This window comes from Aquarana catesbeiana, linkage group LG05 (assembly GCF_042186555.1).
Source record: "Aquarana catesbeiana isolate 2022-GZ linkage group LG05, ASM4218655v1, whole genome shotgun sequence".
In the NCBI taxonomy this organism is placed as follows: domain Eukaryota; kingdom Metazoa; phylum Chordata; class Amphibia; order Anura; family Ranidae; genus Aquarana; species Aquarana catesbeiana.
In genome coordinates, this window is record NC_133328.1 from 606,760,050 (window position 1) to 606,772,584 (window position 12,535).

Below are 12,535 nucleotides of genomic sequence, written 5' to 3' on the forward strand. Positions count from 1 at the left end.
ATTGGCTGGTGCCCCCCCACCCGTCATTGGTGTCAGCGGATTGGCTGGTGCCCCCCCCCCGTCATTGGTGTCAGCGGATGGGCTGGTGCCCCCCCCCGTCATTGGTGTCAGCGGATGGGCTGGTGCCCCCCCGTCATTGGTGTCAGCGGATGAGCTGGTGCCCCCCCCAACATTGGTGTCAACGAATTGGCTGGTGCCCCCCCCCAGTCATTGTTGTCAGCGGATGGGCTGGTGCCCCCCCACCCCTCATTGGGGTCAGCGGATGGGCTGGTGCCCCCCCACCCGTCATTGGTGTCAGCGGATTGGCTGGTGCCCCCCCACCCGTCATTGGTGTCAGCGGATTGGCTGGTGCCCCCCCACCCGTCATTGGTGTCAGCGGATTGGCTGGTGCCCCCCCACCCGTCATTGGTGTCAGCGGATGGGCTGGTGCCCCCCCACCCGTCATTGGTGTCAGCGGATTGGCTGGTGCCCCCCCACCCGTCATTGGTGTCAGCGGATTGGCTGGTGCCCCCCACCCGTCATTGGTGTCAGCGGATGGGCTGGTGCCCCCCCACCCGTCATTGGTGTCAGAGGATGGGCTGGTGCCCCCCACCCAGTCATTGGTGTCAGTGGATGGGCTGGTGCCCCCCACCCGTCATTGGTGTCAGCGGATGGGCTGGTGCCCCCCACCCGTCATTGGTGTCAGCGGATGGGCTGGTGCCCCCCCACCCGTCATTGGTGTCAGCGGATGGGCTGGTGCCCCCCCCCACCCGTCATTGGTGTCAGCGGATGGGCTGGTGCCCCCCCCCCCCCCCCGTCATTGGTGTCAGCGGATGGGCTGGTGCCCCCCCGTCATTGGTGTCAGCGAATGGGCTGGTGCCCCCCACCCAGTCATTGGTGTCAGCGGATGGGCTGGTGCCCCCCCCCCCCCCCCCCGCCATATGCCGATTATGGGGACAAGTATATGTTATACTTGTCCCCATAATTGGCATTTACTTGACATTGTGATTTTGAGCAGAGTTGGGATGGTTTCCCTTGCGGGGTAGCTGTGCGGCGACATGAAACTCCTCAAAGCAATAATGTTGTTTGTTAATGTTTTAAATAAATAAACAAATTGTTAGAAATTTAATTGCAACTTTCTATTTGCCATAAGCTCCTGAAGAAGCGTCTGAATACGCGGAACATGTAGAGCTGAGCTGTATTATGACACACCGCCTCCTTTTCCCACATGCTATTTTCATCAAGTATTGGAGAGTAACCTGATTGGTCCCCCACTTTTAGTATATTACTTTATATGTTATGTAGGTGGTGTGGTGTTCGTGCTTCAAGGCATTTTTGTGAATAGCCAATGAATTTTAATGCAATTGTCTTGTATCTTCTTGTAATGAATCAATTTTTAATTTAGTAACGCCTATAAAGTCCAAGCCTAAAATCATCTGCAGACCTATTTTTAAATTAAAATCCAGTTTATCGGGACGTGGCGCTATATACTTAATTCTTGTATCCACAGTACCACTCTGTGGTGATACCAGCAGTGTATTTAGGTTTTGTGCTGCACTTGGCCTGAGTAAACTCGTGCACCCTCTAATTTAAATATGACCCACCCCTTCCTGTCAAGGCCACACCCCTTGCTGTTTAAGACCCACCCTGAAATTTTCGAGTGGGGACACTAGTTCTGAGGGCCTGGGGGAGGGGTGGCAACGGATTCCCTTAATTTGCATAGATTTCCTCTCACTTCCTGTTTGGCTATGGGCCAGGAAGTGAAGGGAAATCTCTGCAATGGGACAGGGATGGTAAAAAATAAACTGACAGGGGTTATAACCCTCCCTTATTCTATCCAAAATGGAAAAAAAAAAGTGCTGCCTATAGTTCTACTTTAAGCACAAATTTCTGATAATTTTATGGAGAGGACTAAGAAGATATAACCATGTCAATGTCAGGATGATAGGACAGTCAAAATTAGAAGCAGCTCCCCCCCCACAGTTGCGGAATGCCGGCCACCAACATACCAGAAGCAGTGCGGCCGCTTTATGGGGGCTCTAGACTAATTTGCCTCTCAGCCCAGTCCGCCCCAAAAGACTGGCGCTACACTAACACTGTAGCGCAAGCCAGCGGGGACTCTTTCTGGGCTGCCCCCCTGCAAAGTACTGCCCTAGGCCAGGATACAGCGTTGGGTGATTCGATCCCAAAGCCTGTGTGGTGGTACCACCATTTCAGTACAAAGATTGGGGGTGGGTGGAGGTAAGCATAAGACACATTATCATTGCATGCTACAGTAAAGATTTTCATACTATAATTATATTTTTGTGTGCATAAATTATTTAACGATACATTTTTCTTTTTTTTACAGCAAACAAAGCATTGTTGGTGTCTGTATTGCAGTGTGTATTCATTTGAATTCTATACTCTGAATTTACCCGTGTATCTTGGTTTTTCTCTTCCTGTACAGGATTATAGTAAATCTAATCCATGGAGCTGCAGCTTCTCCCGCCCAGACAAAGCGGTTTCTGCAAGTGGCATTTGATGAAGTTGGTGATTGCTTCCTTGCCGGGGATCACTTAGGAAACATCTTTCTGTTCAACCTAAACACAAACAGGTGAGAGGCTCCTCAGACCGTCCTGCTAATGTGTAAATTATTAAATAGCCTGTCTAGGCAACAAGTGAAGCCAACGATTGATTAGTCAATGCCCTTTGTTAAGCACTTAGTAACTGCACAAATCACAAAGTTAAAGCCCAACTCTGGGCACAATATAAAAAAAAAAACTCCTTGCAGTGAGGCCCGTCTCACTCAAAGGAATGAATGCTTAGTAAAGCAGAGCTCTGCCCATAAAAACGTGTTAAAAAATATTGTTCTGTAGCAAGGAACATACATTAATAATTATTCTGCCAAAATTAGAGTGTGCTGTAAACTGTGTCCAGCATTGCTCCTGTTTCTTCTTCCTGGAGGCTGCCATTTGCTGAAGCCCTGAGCAGCAGTAAATCTTTAGGCTCTCAACAGATCGGCCTCTAGATTTTTAGCACAGTGCAGAAAGATGGAGACCAACTAAGCATGTGCAGAGCAGGGTGAGACAGTGTATTACTGAATTTTAAACAGTATAGGCACTTATTTGTAATGTTTTACATAGCTATACCTGCAAAAGGGGTCAGCCTGAAGTGCTCTAGCAGGACTTAATTTTCTGACTAAAGTTCCACTTTAAAGTCTGGGAGATTGTGGGAGAGGCTGTATTATTTGCCTTCTCTTTTCTGCAGCAGGTTCCCTCGATCTGTGCGCCTGGTCCCCCATAACCTCATCTTCAAGTCGCTTTCGGCCACAGTTGCAAGCTCACGTCCTCCATGTACAATGCAGGGATAGAAGCCTTGTGTTGTGCATTAAGCGCTAGAAAGAGGAGTCGGGTACTCCCATGCAAAAGTATTCCCCCCCATGGCATTTTTCGTGTTTTGTTGCCTCACAACCTGGAATTAACATGGATTGTTTGAGGATTTGCATCATTTTATTTACAGAACATGCCCACAACTTTGAAGATGATTTTTTTTTTTTATTGTGAAGCAAACAACAAATAGGACAAAATAACAGAAAAGGTCAATGTGCATAACTATTCACCCCCCTAAAGTCAATACTTTGTAGAGCCACCTTTTGCGGCTATTACAGCTCCAAGTCGCTTTGGATAAGTCTCTATGAGCTTGTCACATCTTACCACTGGGATTTTTGTCCATTCCTCCTTGCAAAACTGCTCCAGCTCCTTCAAGTTGGATGGTTTGCGCTTGTGAACAGCAATCTTTAAGTCTGACCACATATTTTCTATTGGATTGAGGTCTGGGCTTTGACTAGGCCATTCCAACACATTTTTTCCCTTAAACCACTCAAGTGTTGCTTTAGCAGTGTGTTTGAGGTCATTGTCCTGCTGGAAGGTGAACCTCCGTCCTATACTCAAATCACACACAGGTTTTGCTCAAGAATATCCCTGTATTTAGCACCATCCATCTTTCCCTCAACCCTGACCAGTTTCCCAGTCCCGACTGCTGAAAAACATCCCCACAGCATGATGCTGCCACCACCATGTTTCACAGTGTGAATGGTGTTCTTTGGGTGATGTGATGTGTTGGGTTTGCGCCAGACATAGCATTTTCTTTGATGGCCAAAAAGTTCAATTTTATTCTCATCAGACCAGAGCACCTTCCTCCATACATTTTGGGAGTCTCCCACATGTCTTTTCACAAACTCCAAAACGTGCCATTTTGTTTTTTTGCTGAAAGTAATGGCTTTCTTCTGGCCACTCTGCCATAAAGCCCAACTCTATGGGGCATACGGCTTATTGTCGTCCTATGTACAGATACTCCAGTCTCTGCTGTGGAATTCTGCATCTCCTCCAGGGTTATCTTAGGTCTCTGTGCTCCTCTCTGATTAATGCCCTCCTTGCCCGGTCCGTGAGTTTTGGTGTGCGGCCGTCTCTTGACATTTTTGCTGTTGTGCCATGTTATTTCCATTTGGTTATGATAGATTTGATGGTGCTCCTAGGGATCATCAAAGATTTGGATATTTTTTATAACCTAACCCTGACTTGTACTTCTCAACAACATTGTCCCTTACTTGTTTGGAGAGTTCCTTGGTCTTCATGGCAGTGTTTGGTTAGTGGTGCCTCTTGCTTAGGTGTTGCAGCCTCTGGGGCCTTTCAAAAAGGTGTGTATATGTAATGACAGATCATGTGACACTTAGATTGCACACAGGTGGACATCATTTCACTAATTATGTGACTTCTGAAGATAATTGGTTGCACCAGAGCTTTTTATGGGCTTCATAACAAAGGGGGGTGAATACATACGCACATGCCAATTATCAGTTTTTTATTTCTGAAAAATAGATTTATATATATATTTTTCTAATTTTACTTCACCAACTTAGACTATTGTGTTCTGATCCATCACATATAATTTAGATGAAAAAAACATTTAACTAAAGGCTGTAATGTAACAAAATAGGTAAAAAGCCAAGGGGGGTGAATACTTTTTCAAGGCACTGTATTTATCCTCTTGTTCTACCTTTCTACTGCCTAGACCTAACAAGCATTTAACCCTTTTTGTATTGCCACTAATTTTTACGCACTCCAAGCTGCTATGTTTTAGGGTTTAAAATAAACTTCAGGTCTAAAATGATTCTTGTAAAAAACACAAAAATAGCAGCAGCAGGAGCTAATGGCGCTGGGTCTCCATCCTAGCCAATGGGGAGGGAGAGTTCTGGGGCAGCCGAGATACTCCTGCAGCATTGCTGGATCGAGATGAGCTCAGGTAAGTATGAGGGGGTCTGCTGCACACAGAAGGTTTCTTTTTTTTTTTTTTTTTTTTAATCCTAATGCATAGAAAGCATTAAGATAAAAAAAATCTGCCTTCTACAACCACTTTAAACATTGCAGATCTTCTCTCTGGGGCAGCAGTGGGCGCTCTCTACTATCGTTATGACATGATTAAGAGCCCTTTCACACTGGGGCGGTTTGCAGGCGCTATTGCACTAATAATAGCGCCTGCAAACCGACCCAAAAGTGCCGCTGCTTTCATTCCAGTGTGAAAGCCCCGAGGGCTTTCACACTGGAGCGGTGCGCTGGCAGGACGGGAAAAAAAGTCCTGCCAGCAGCATCTTCAGAGCGGTGAAGGAGCGGAGTGTTTACCGCTCCTGCCCATTGAAATCAATGGGACGGCGCGGCTATACCGCCGGCAAAGCGCTTCTGCAGAGGCGCTTTGCGGTGGTATTTAACCCTTTCTCGGCCGCTAGCGGGGGGTAATACCGCCCCACTAGCGGCCGCATACCGACGGTAAAACGCCGCTAAAAATAGCGACGTTTTACCGCCGACGCCGCCCCAGTGTGAAAGGGCTCTAACAGTTCTCTAGTAGTTACTGACTAGTGTTTAGGGACTCACAGATCACAAGGTAAAAATGGGGGGGGGGGGGGCTTTAAAATGGAAAACTTGTGCCACCACCACATCTAAGAATTAGTAAGCTGCCATATAACATTTTTGTTTGTAGAGTACCGCCTTAAAACAAGATATCACTGACCCCTCTAGCTGCTTGTAAGATAAAGTAATTCATCCCCAAATATCTCTCTGAAGTGGGGATTTGGTCAGTTTCTAACAGCTTAGAAACATCTGCTGTGTGTTTACATGGGAGGGCTGGTAGGCTGCCACGATTCTGCTGCAATAGAAAGTAGTAAAAAAAACAAAAAAAATATGAAATTTGGAACTGAATTTCTCCACTATGTTTATAACTGCAGAGGTGAATGAGGGCTTGTTTTAAAGTGCTTTTTCTGCCCGTACACAATGGGGGTTATTTACGAAAGGCAAATCCACTCTGCGCTACAAGTGCACTCGCTGTAAATCTGAGGGGAAGATCTGAAATGAGGGGAAGCTCTGCTGATTTTATCATCCAATCATATGCAAGCTAAAATGCTGTTTTTTTATTTTCCTTGCATGTCCCCCTCGGATCTACAGCGACTGCACTACCAAGTGCACTTGCAGTGCAAAGTGGATTTGACTTTAGTAAATAACCCCCAATGTGTGCATAGTCTGGGCACAGAATCTCTTTACCATCTCTAAGGGAGCAAGTTGGCCAGGGTAGGGAGGGGTTTCAAAAATTGATCACCTGATGTTACACCAATCACAGTGCTTGCTGTGTCCTGCTGCTGTTGTTAAAGGAGTTGTAAAGGCAGAAGGCTTTTTAGCTTAATGCTTTCTATGCATTAAAATAAAAAACCTTCTGTGTGTAGCAGCACCCTCCTAATGACCTACCTGAGCCCCATCTCTCTCCAGCGATGTCCACAGTCCCCCCAGCCATCCTGGACGCTCCTCCTGATTGGCTGAGACAGAGCAGCAGTGCCATTTGCTCCTGCGGCTGTCAATCAAAGTCAGTCAGCCAATCGAGGGAGGGGTCGGGGCTTCATGTGTGAATGGATACGCGGAGTGCTGACTTGGCTGGGGGAGCCCCCTGTAGCAAGCTGCTGGCTGAAGGGCACTCAAATGAGGGTGGGGCTAGGAGCAGCGAAGAGGGACCCGAGAAGAGGAGGATCCAGACTGCTCTGTGCAAAACCAACTGCACAGAGGAAGTAAGTATAACATGTTTGTTTTTTTTGTTCTGTTTTTTTTTTTTTTTTTACGAGCCTTTACAATAACTTTAATATAAAAACAGAAAAGATTTCATGGAATCACTTTGTATCTTTTTGGTTATGCTTCCTGTAAGGATGAGACTTGACTTTCTTCCATTTCTCCCTGCTAGGTTTGATCTGGTCCAGAAAACGATGCAGGCTTGCACAGCGTTGGCATTTACCCTGCACAGGAAATCTGAGTTTCTTGTGGCTCTTGCAGATTATTCTGTGAAGTGTTTCGATAAAGGTACTCATTGTGCCTTCTCTGACTCTATTTATGGATGGTGTCAGTGAAGTACTTTGTGCTGCTTGCAGACCTTTTAGCTTCATAGAGAATTTTACACTCGGAGCTGCAGCCCTATTTTTAGTCACTTTTATTTGATACATGTGTGTAGTTTGATTGTGAGCTTTCATGTTTAATGCCTTATCACAGTTGTTTCTTTATATCCTCTAAGTGCAGTATGTAAAATTTAATAGAGTGCACAAAGGGTTAAAAGCACTTAGAGGCGCCTTTCTTTTCCTTTTTTATATCTTCAGAGTTGCTTCTCCTCTAACCAAAGTGCTGCCAGAAGTGCCATCTCATCACTATCATCCCTCTGACCAGCTACCCACCTCCACCAGAGCGCCCTTATCACCTCTCTGTTTCTTTATATCCTACTGCATTATGTTTTGAATGGTTTTTGTGGCTTTATTAGCTTAAAAATCACTCCCTCTTTGAAGAGCATTCTGCTTTGGGATCGCTTTTCAGAGCGCATTTGACAGGCGGTGAGGAGGCATTCTTTTCATCTGCTTTAACTAGGGATGCACTGATACCATTTTTTTTACAATGAGTACAAGTACCAATACTTTTTTTTTAGTACTCGCCGATTACCGATACCTACCGCAACTGTTTTGTTTTAACTTCAGCTGTCAGCAATGGTACAAAGCATTGAAAAAGTTATTTACAAATGAAATAAATAGATTTTTTTTTTTCATTAGCGCTTTTTCAATGTGAAATGTGTAAATATATGTTAATATATATGTGTAAAAATATTCACTAACAAAGCAAACGAAAAAAAAAAGTTTTAATTGTTTATCATTTATAATATAGACATGACCAAAAGAAAAAAAGCAGGAAAATAATAATTAAATGGAGGAGAATAGGGATTTAATTAAGGCTGATTAGAGTAAATTAAGGGTTATTACGGGGTTAAACAGAGGAACATTTGTTCATCCCTTTGATCTGCAGATGAAGAAACAGAAATATACAAAAAGAAACAATGTTTCTTTTTATTTTAGTGTTTCAAGGCTGAGCAATGTTGTTAATAAACATTGCCGGCTGCTTTTTTTTTTTTTTTGGACAGCTCCAATTACCGGACTTCTTTAACACTGGGGAGACCCACAGACAGCTCAAAGAGCCTGAAAGTATCGGTTTCAGGTATCGGTGCATTTGCACGAGTACCTATACTTGTGCAAATACTCAGTACCGGCACCGATACTAGTATCGCTGCAACCCTAGCCTTAACCCCTTGAACCCCACATTAGCATGTTGCAACCTTCACTTGAATGCATTGTGACAGGGAATATAATTCCTGTAGTGGCATATGTATACCCCTGACCACTGCAACTGCAGCTAAAGGGGGTATTGGTTAGGTGGCAACAAAAGCATGCTTCGACCACTGGGGTTTTATCGCTCCCCAACCTCTTTTATGAATGAGTCCCAACCAAATAATATATATAATGCACCGGATGTTGTTTTAATAGATAGCAAAGAACTGGTAAGCTGGATGCGCGGACACGAGTCCACAGTCACATCGATCTCTGTACACGGTTCTGGCCGTTATGCCGTCACCACATCCAGTGACACCGCTCAGCTCTGGGACCTGGACACCTTCCAGAGGAAGAGAAAGCTGAATGTTCGCCAGTCTGTCGGAATACAGAAGGTAAGGATTACGATTAGGAGTATAAAAAAAAAATGATTTCAACTGAAATGTCTATTGTGGCATGGGAGATAATTATTAACCTCTTCCCGTTTGCTCTGGCAACCTTTAACCACTTGACCTCCAGAAGATTTACCCCCTTCATGTCCAGGCCATTTTTTGCGATACGGCACTGCGTTACTTTAACTGACAATTGCGCGGTTGTGCGACGCTGTACCCAAACAAAATTGATGTCCTTTTTTTTTTCCCCATAAATAGAGATTTCTTTTGGTGGTATTTGATCAACACTGCGTTTATTTTTTTTTGCCCTTAAATAAAAGGCCGACAATTTTGGGGGGGAAAAAACTAATTTTTTTTACATTCTGCTATAAAACACATCTCAAAAAAATATATAAAATCGAATTTCTAAATAAATTTAGGCCAATATGTATTCTACTACATATTTTTGGTAAAAAGAAAATCCCAATAAGCGTATATTGATTGGTTTACGTGAACGTTATAGTATCTACAAACTATGGGATGTATTTATGGATTTTTTAAATTTATGTATTATTTTTTATACTAGTAATGGCGGCGATTAGTGACTTATAGCGGGACTGCGATATTTTGGCAGACAATCGAACACTGACACTTTTGACTCTTTAGGAAGCAGTGACACTGGAGTTTCTATTTCTTTATACTAGTAATGGTGGTGATCAGCAATTTATAGCGGGACTGTGATATTGCGGCAGACAATCTGACATTAACTGACACTTTGTGGGAACCAGTGACACTAATACAGTGATCAGTGCTAAAAATATGCACTGTCACTGTATTAATGACATTGGCTGGGAAGGGGTTAACATCTAGGGCGATCCACGGGTTAACTGTGTGCCTAGCCAGTGTTTTTGTGTACACCGTGTGCTGCTTTCACTAGGTGAAGAGATCAATTCTAGTCCCAGCTTGCAGAGACACAAACTACATCCCTTCCCCCCTGTCAAAATGGAGATGTGCCTTGTTTACATAGGCTTATCTCAGTTCTCTGTATTTTACTGATGATCAGCGGGTGCCGGAGGACGACATTAAGTCCCAGGCACCCGCAGATCGGCTTTTGCTGTGAATCATCACAGCAGAAGTGACCTGCCAGCGGCGCACATGCCCCCTGCAGGCAGAAGTGCAGGATCACTTGTGTGTGTGTGTGTGTGTGTGTGTGTGTGTGTATATATATATATATATATACACACACACATTATCCTGTGCAGAGCTGCTGCCCTGTAGCAGTAAAAGTGCTATAGGGCGGCCAGCAAGTGGTTAAAAGGTTCTGAACGCCCCAGGGGGGCAGGAAGAATCAGTGATCATGTGACCACTGTAATTGGCTGTCAAAGTGGTCATGTAATCGTGAGCCGGTCCCACCGGTTACCAATCATTAGTGGGAACTAAGAGCTGTCTTTGATATCTTAGGCTCTGTGCTGGAAACATTGGCCGCCAAGTGACATGTGTGGGTGGTAAAGTCCACCCTTTTGCCATCACACATATGTGTTATGGGGGGGGGGGGGGGGGGGGGGGCGGGGGCAACAGATTAAAGAAACTTTGACATGAAAATAAAATGAAGACCGTTTTTCATCCCAAACAACCATGCAGATAGCCTCAGAGTGTCAACATGACAGCCAAACAATGAAATTTACAGAAAATGCTCAGCAAATTTTAATGACAGGTTTACTTTCAACTGAAACCGCCTTTTAGTTAATAAAAATAAGTTTTGTGCGGTTGCTGGCCAATTAAAACACATGCCAATTTCTTATCTTTTCACTGATGAGATACTCAATTGCATTTAACTGTTGTGGCCATTAAAATAGTGAAATGATGGAGCCCCTCCCCCTCAATAGTCATTCCATTATAGTACAATAAATTAAACTGGTATTAAACTAAAACGCATAGAATAAACCTCAAAAAAATTGGATTTTATGGGCAATAACAAAAAAAATCTATATATAGATATCTATATCTATAATTATATATATATATATATATATATATAATGTGAGAGAGAGAGATAACTTCACATATAGAAAATGTAATTTATTGTAGAAATTTTTTTTTTTTTAAAGTCTCATATTAATAACAATTTTCTACAATAAATTACTATCTATCTATCTATCTATCTATCTATCTATCTATCTATCTATCTATCTATCTATCTATCTATCTATCTATCTATCTATCTATCTATCTATCTATTATATATTTTAATTGCCCATAAAATCCCATTTTTTGAGGTTTATTGTATGTATTACCAAGGGATGGTTGCAATTTACATGTGTGGTCTGGTGAATCACTTACCGTACTTATCTTAAACCAAAAAGCAAATACATTATATTGCAGCTTATCTATTCTTATATGTGATGGGTGTATTGGTTTCCTTTTTTTTTTTTTTTTTTTTTTTTAGGCTTTGTTCTATTTTCATCTGGTGATCCAGCCAGTAAATCTTTTTTTCACAAGCTCTCCAGCAGAACGTACCAGTTTACGTGGATGATACAAACCGCTTAACTCTGGCAGGGGTGCCTAAAATGATCACGTTTTATTTATTCATGCAGAACCTTTATATCAAAAGGAAAAAACGTTTTGCTGTAACTGATTATAAAGTATGAGCTGGAGTTTGGCTTCAATTTGTTAGAGTAGTTAAACCTGCCAATACAGGCTGACAATGCTGTTGTCCCCAGTGCCTCCTGTGCTCATTCCTCCAGAGTTGTGTCTCGCACCTATACAGGAGGTGTGTTACTGGCCAGATCACCAGGTGAAAGTAGAGGGGTAAAAAGGTCAGAGAAAAGAAAACGAATGCAGCCGCCACATCTAATGATTTGTAAGCTGCAATATAATACATTTTTGGGTTTAATACCACTTTAACTATTGGCGAATTTAGCTACAGAGAGAGTTGACATTTTTATTGTAGACCTAAACTTGTCCAATCCCAACAACGGCATCAATGGGACAGGTGGTTCTCCCCCCATTGGCACTCAAACCTAAGTGTAAATCCAGTCTTAACTGAGCTTGGCCATTTGAAAACAATTGTAGATCATTCTTTGTATATAATTTTTTTTTTTTGACTCTTCTGTCATTTTTATTGCCATAGGTATTTTTTCTTCCGCTAAGTAATACAATCCTGAGCTGTTTTAAGGACAATTCCATCTTTGCTTGGGAAAGCGATACTCTTACCTGCAAATACCAGCTTCCGCCTCCCGAGGATGGGTCCATGGTGCGATACAAGGCCTTCGCTGTTACAAGGTATGACGGGGCCTGTGGCCGGGGATTGATATTATTGAACTGGTAAAAAAATAAAAATAAAAAAAACATCTTAAAAAAAAAAAAACTTTAGTCTTCCTTGCACACACTTTTCTGATGTTGCGGTAGGTTGCACTGGGCATGATTTTCAGGTTAGTGTGATTCTAGCTGGCATGTTTTAGGCCTCGGTCACTTGGAGCTTAAAAATCGCCACTGTTACAGGCATTGAGCATTTTTTTTTTGTTCAGCCTAT

At 43.2% G+C, this 12,535-nt stretch overlaps 1 protein-coding gene across 1 annotated transcript in view; it reads left to right on the forward strand.

Moving 5' to 3' along the window:
• The window catches only part of TBC1D31 (TBC1 domain family member 31), a 68,410-nt gene that overhangs the window by 2,479 nt on the left and 53,396 nt on the right, over window positions 1-12,535 (forward strand). The window contains exons 2-5 of the mRNA XM_073632209.1: window positions 2,429-2,575; window positions 7,237-7,352; window positions 8,849-9,027; window positions 12,134-12,285. Of these exons, the coding sequence (XP_073488310.1) occupies window positions 2,429-2,575; window positions 7,237-7,352; window positions 8,849-9,027; window positions 12,134-12,285 (594 nt within the window). The remainder of the gene's footprint in view (window positions 1-2,428; window positions 2,576-7,236; window positions 7,353-8,848; window positions 9,028-12,133; window positions 12,286-12,535) is intronic.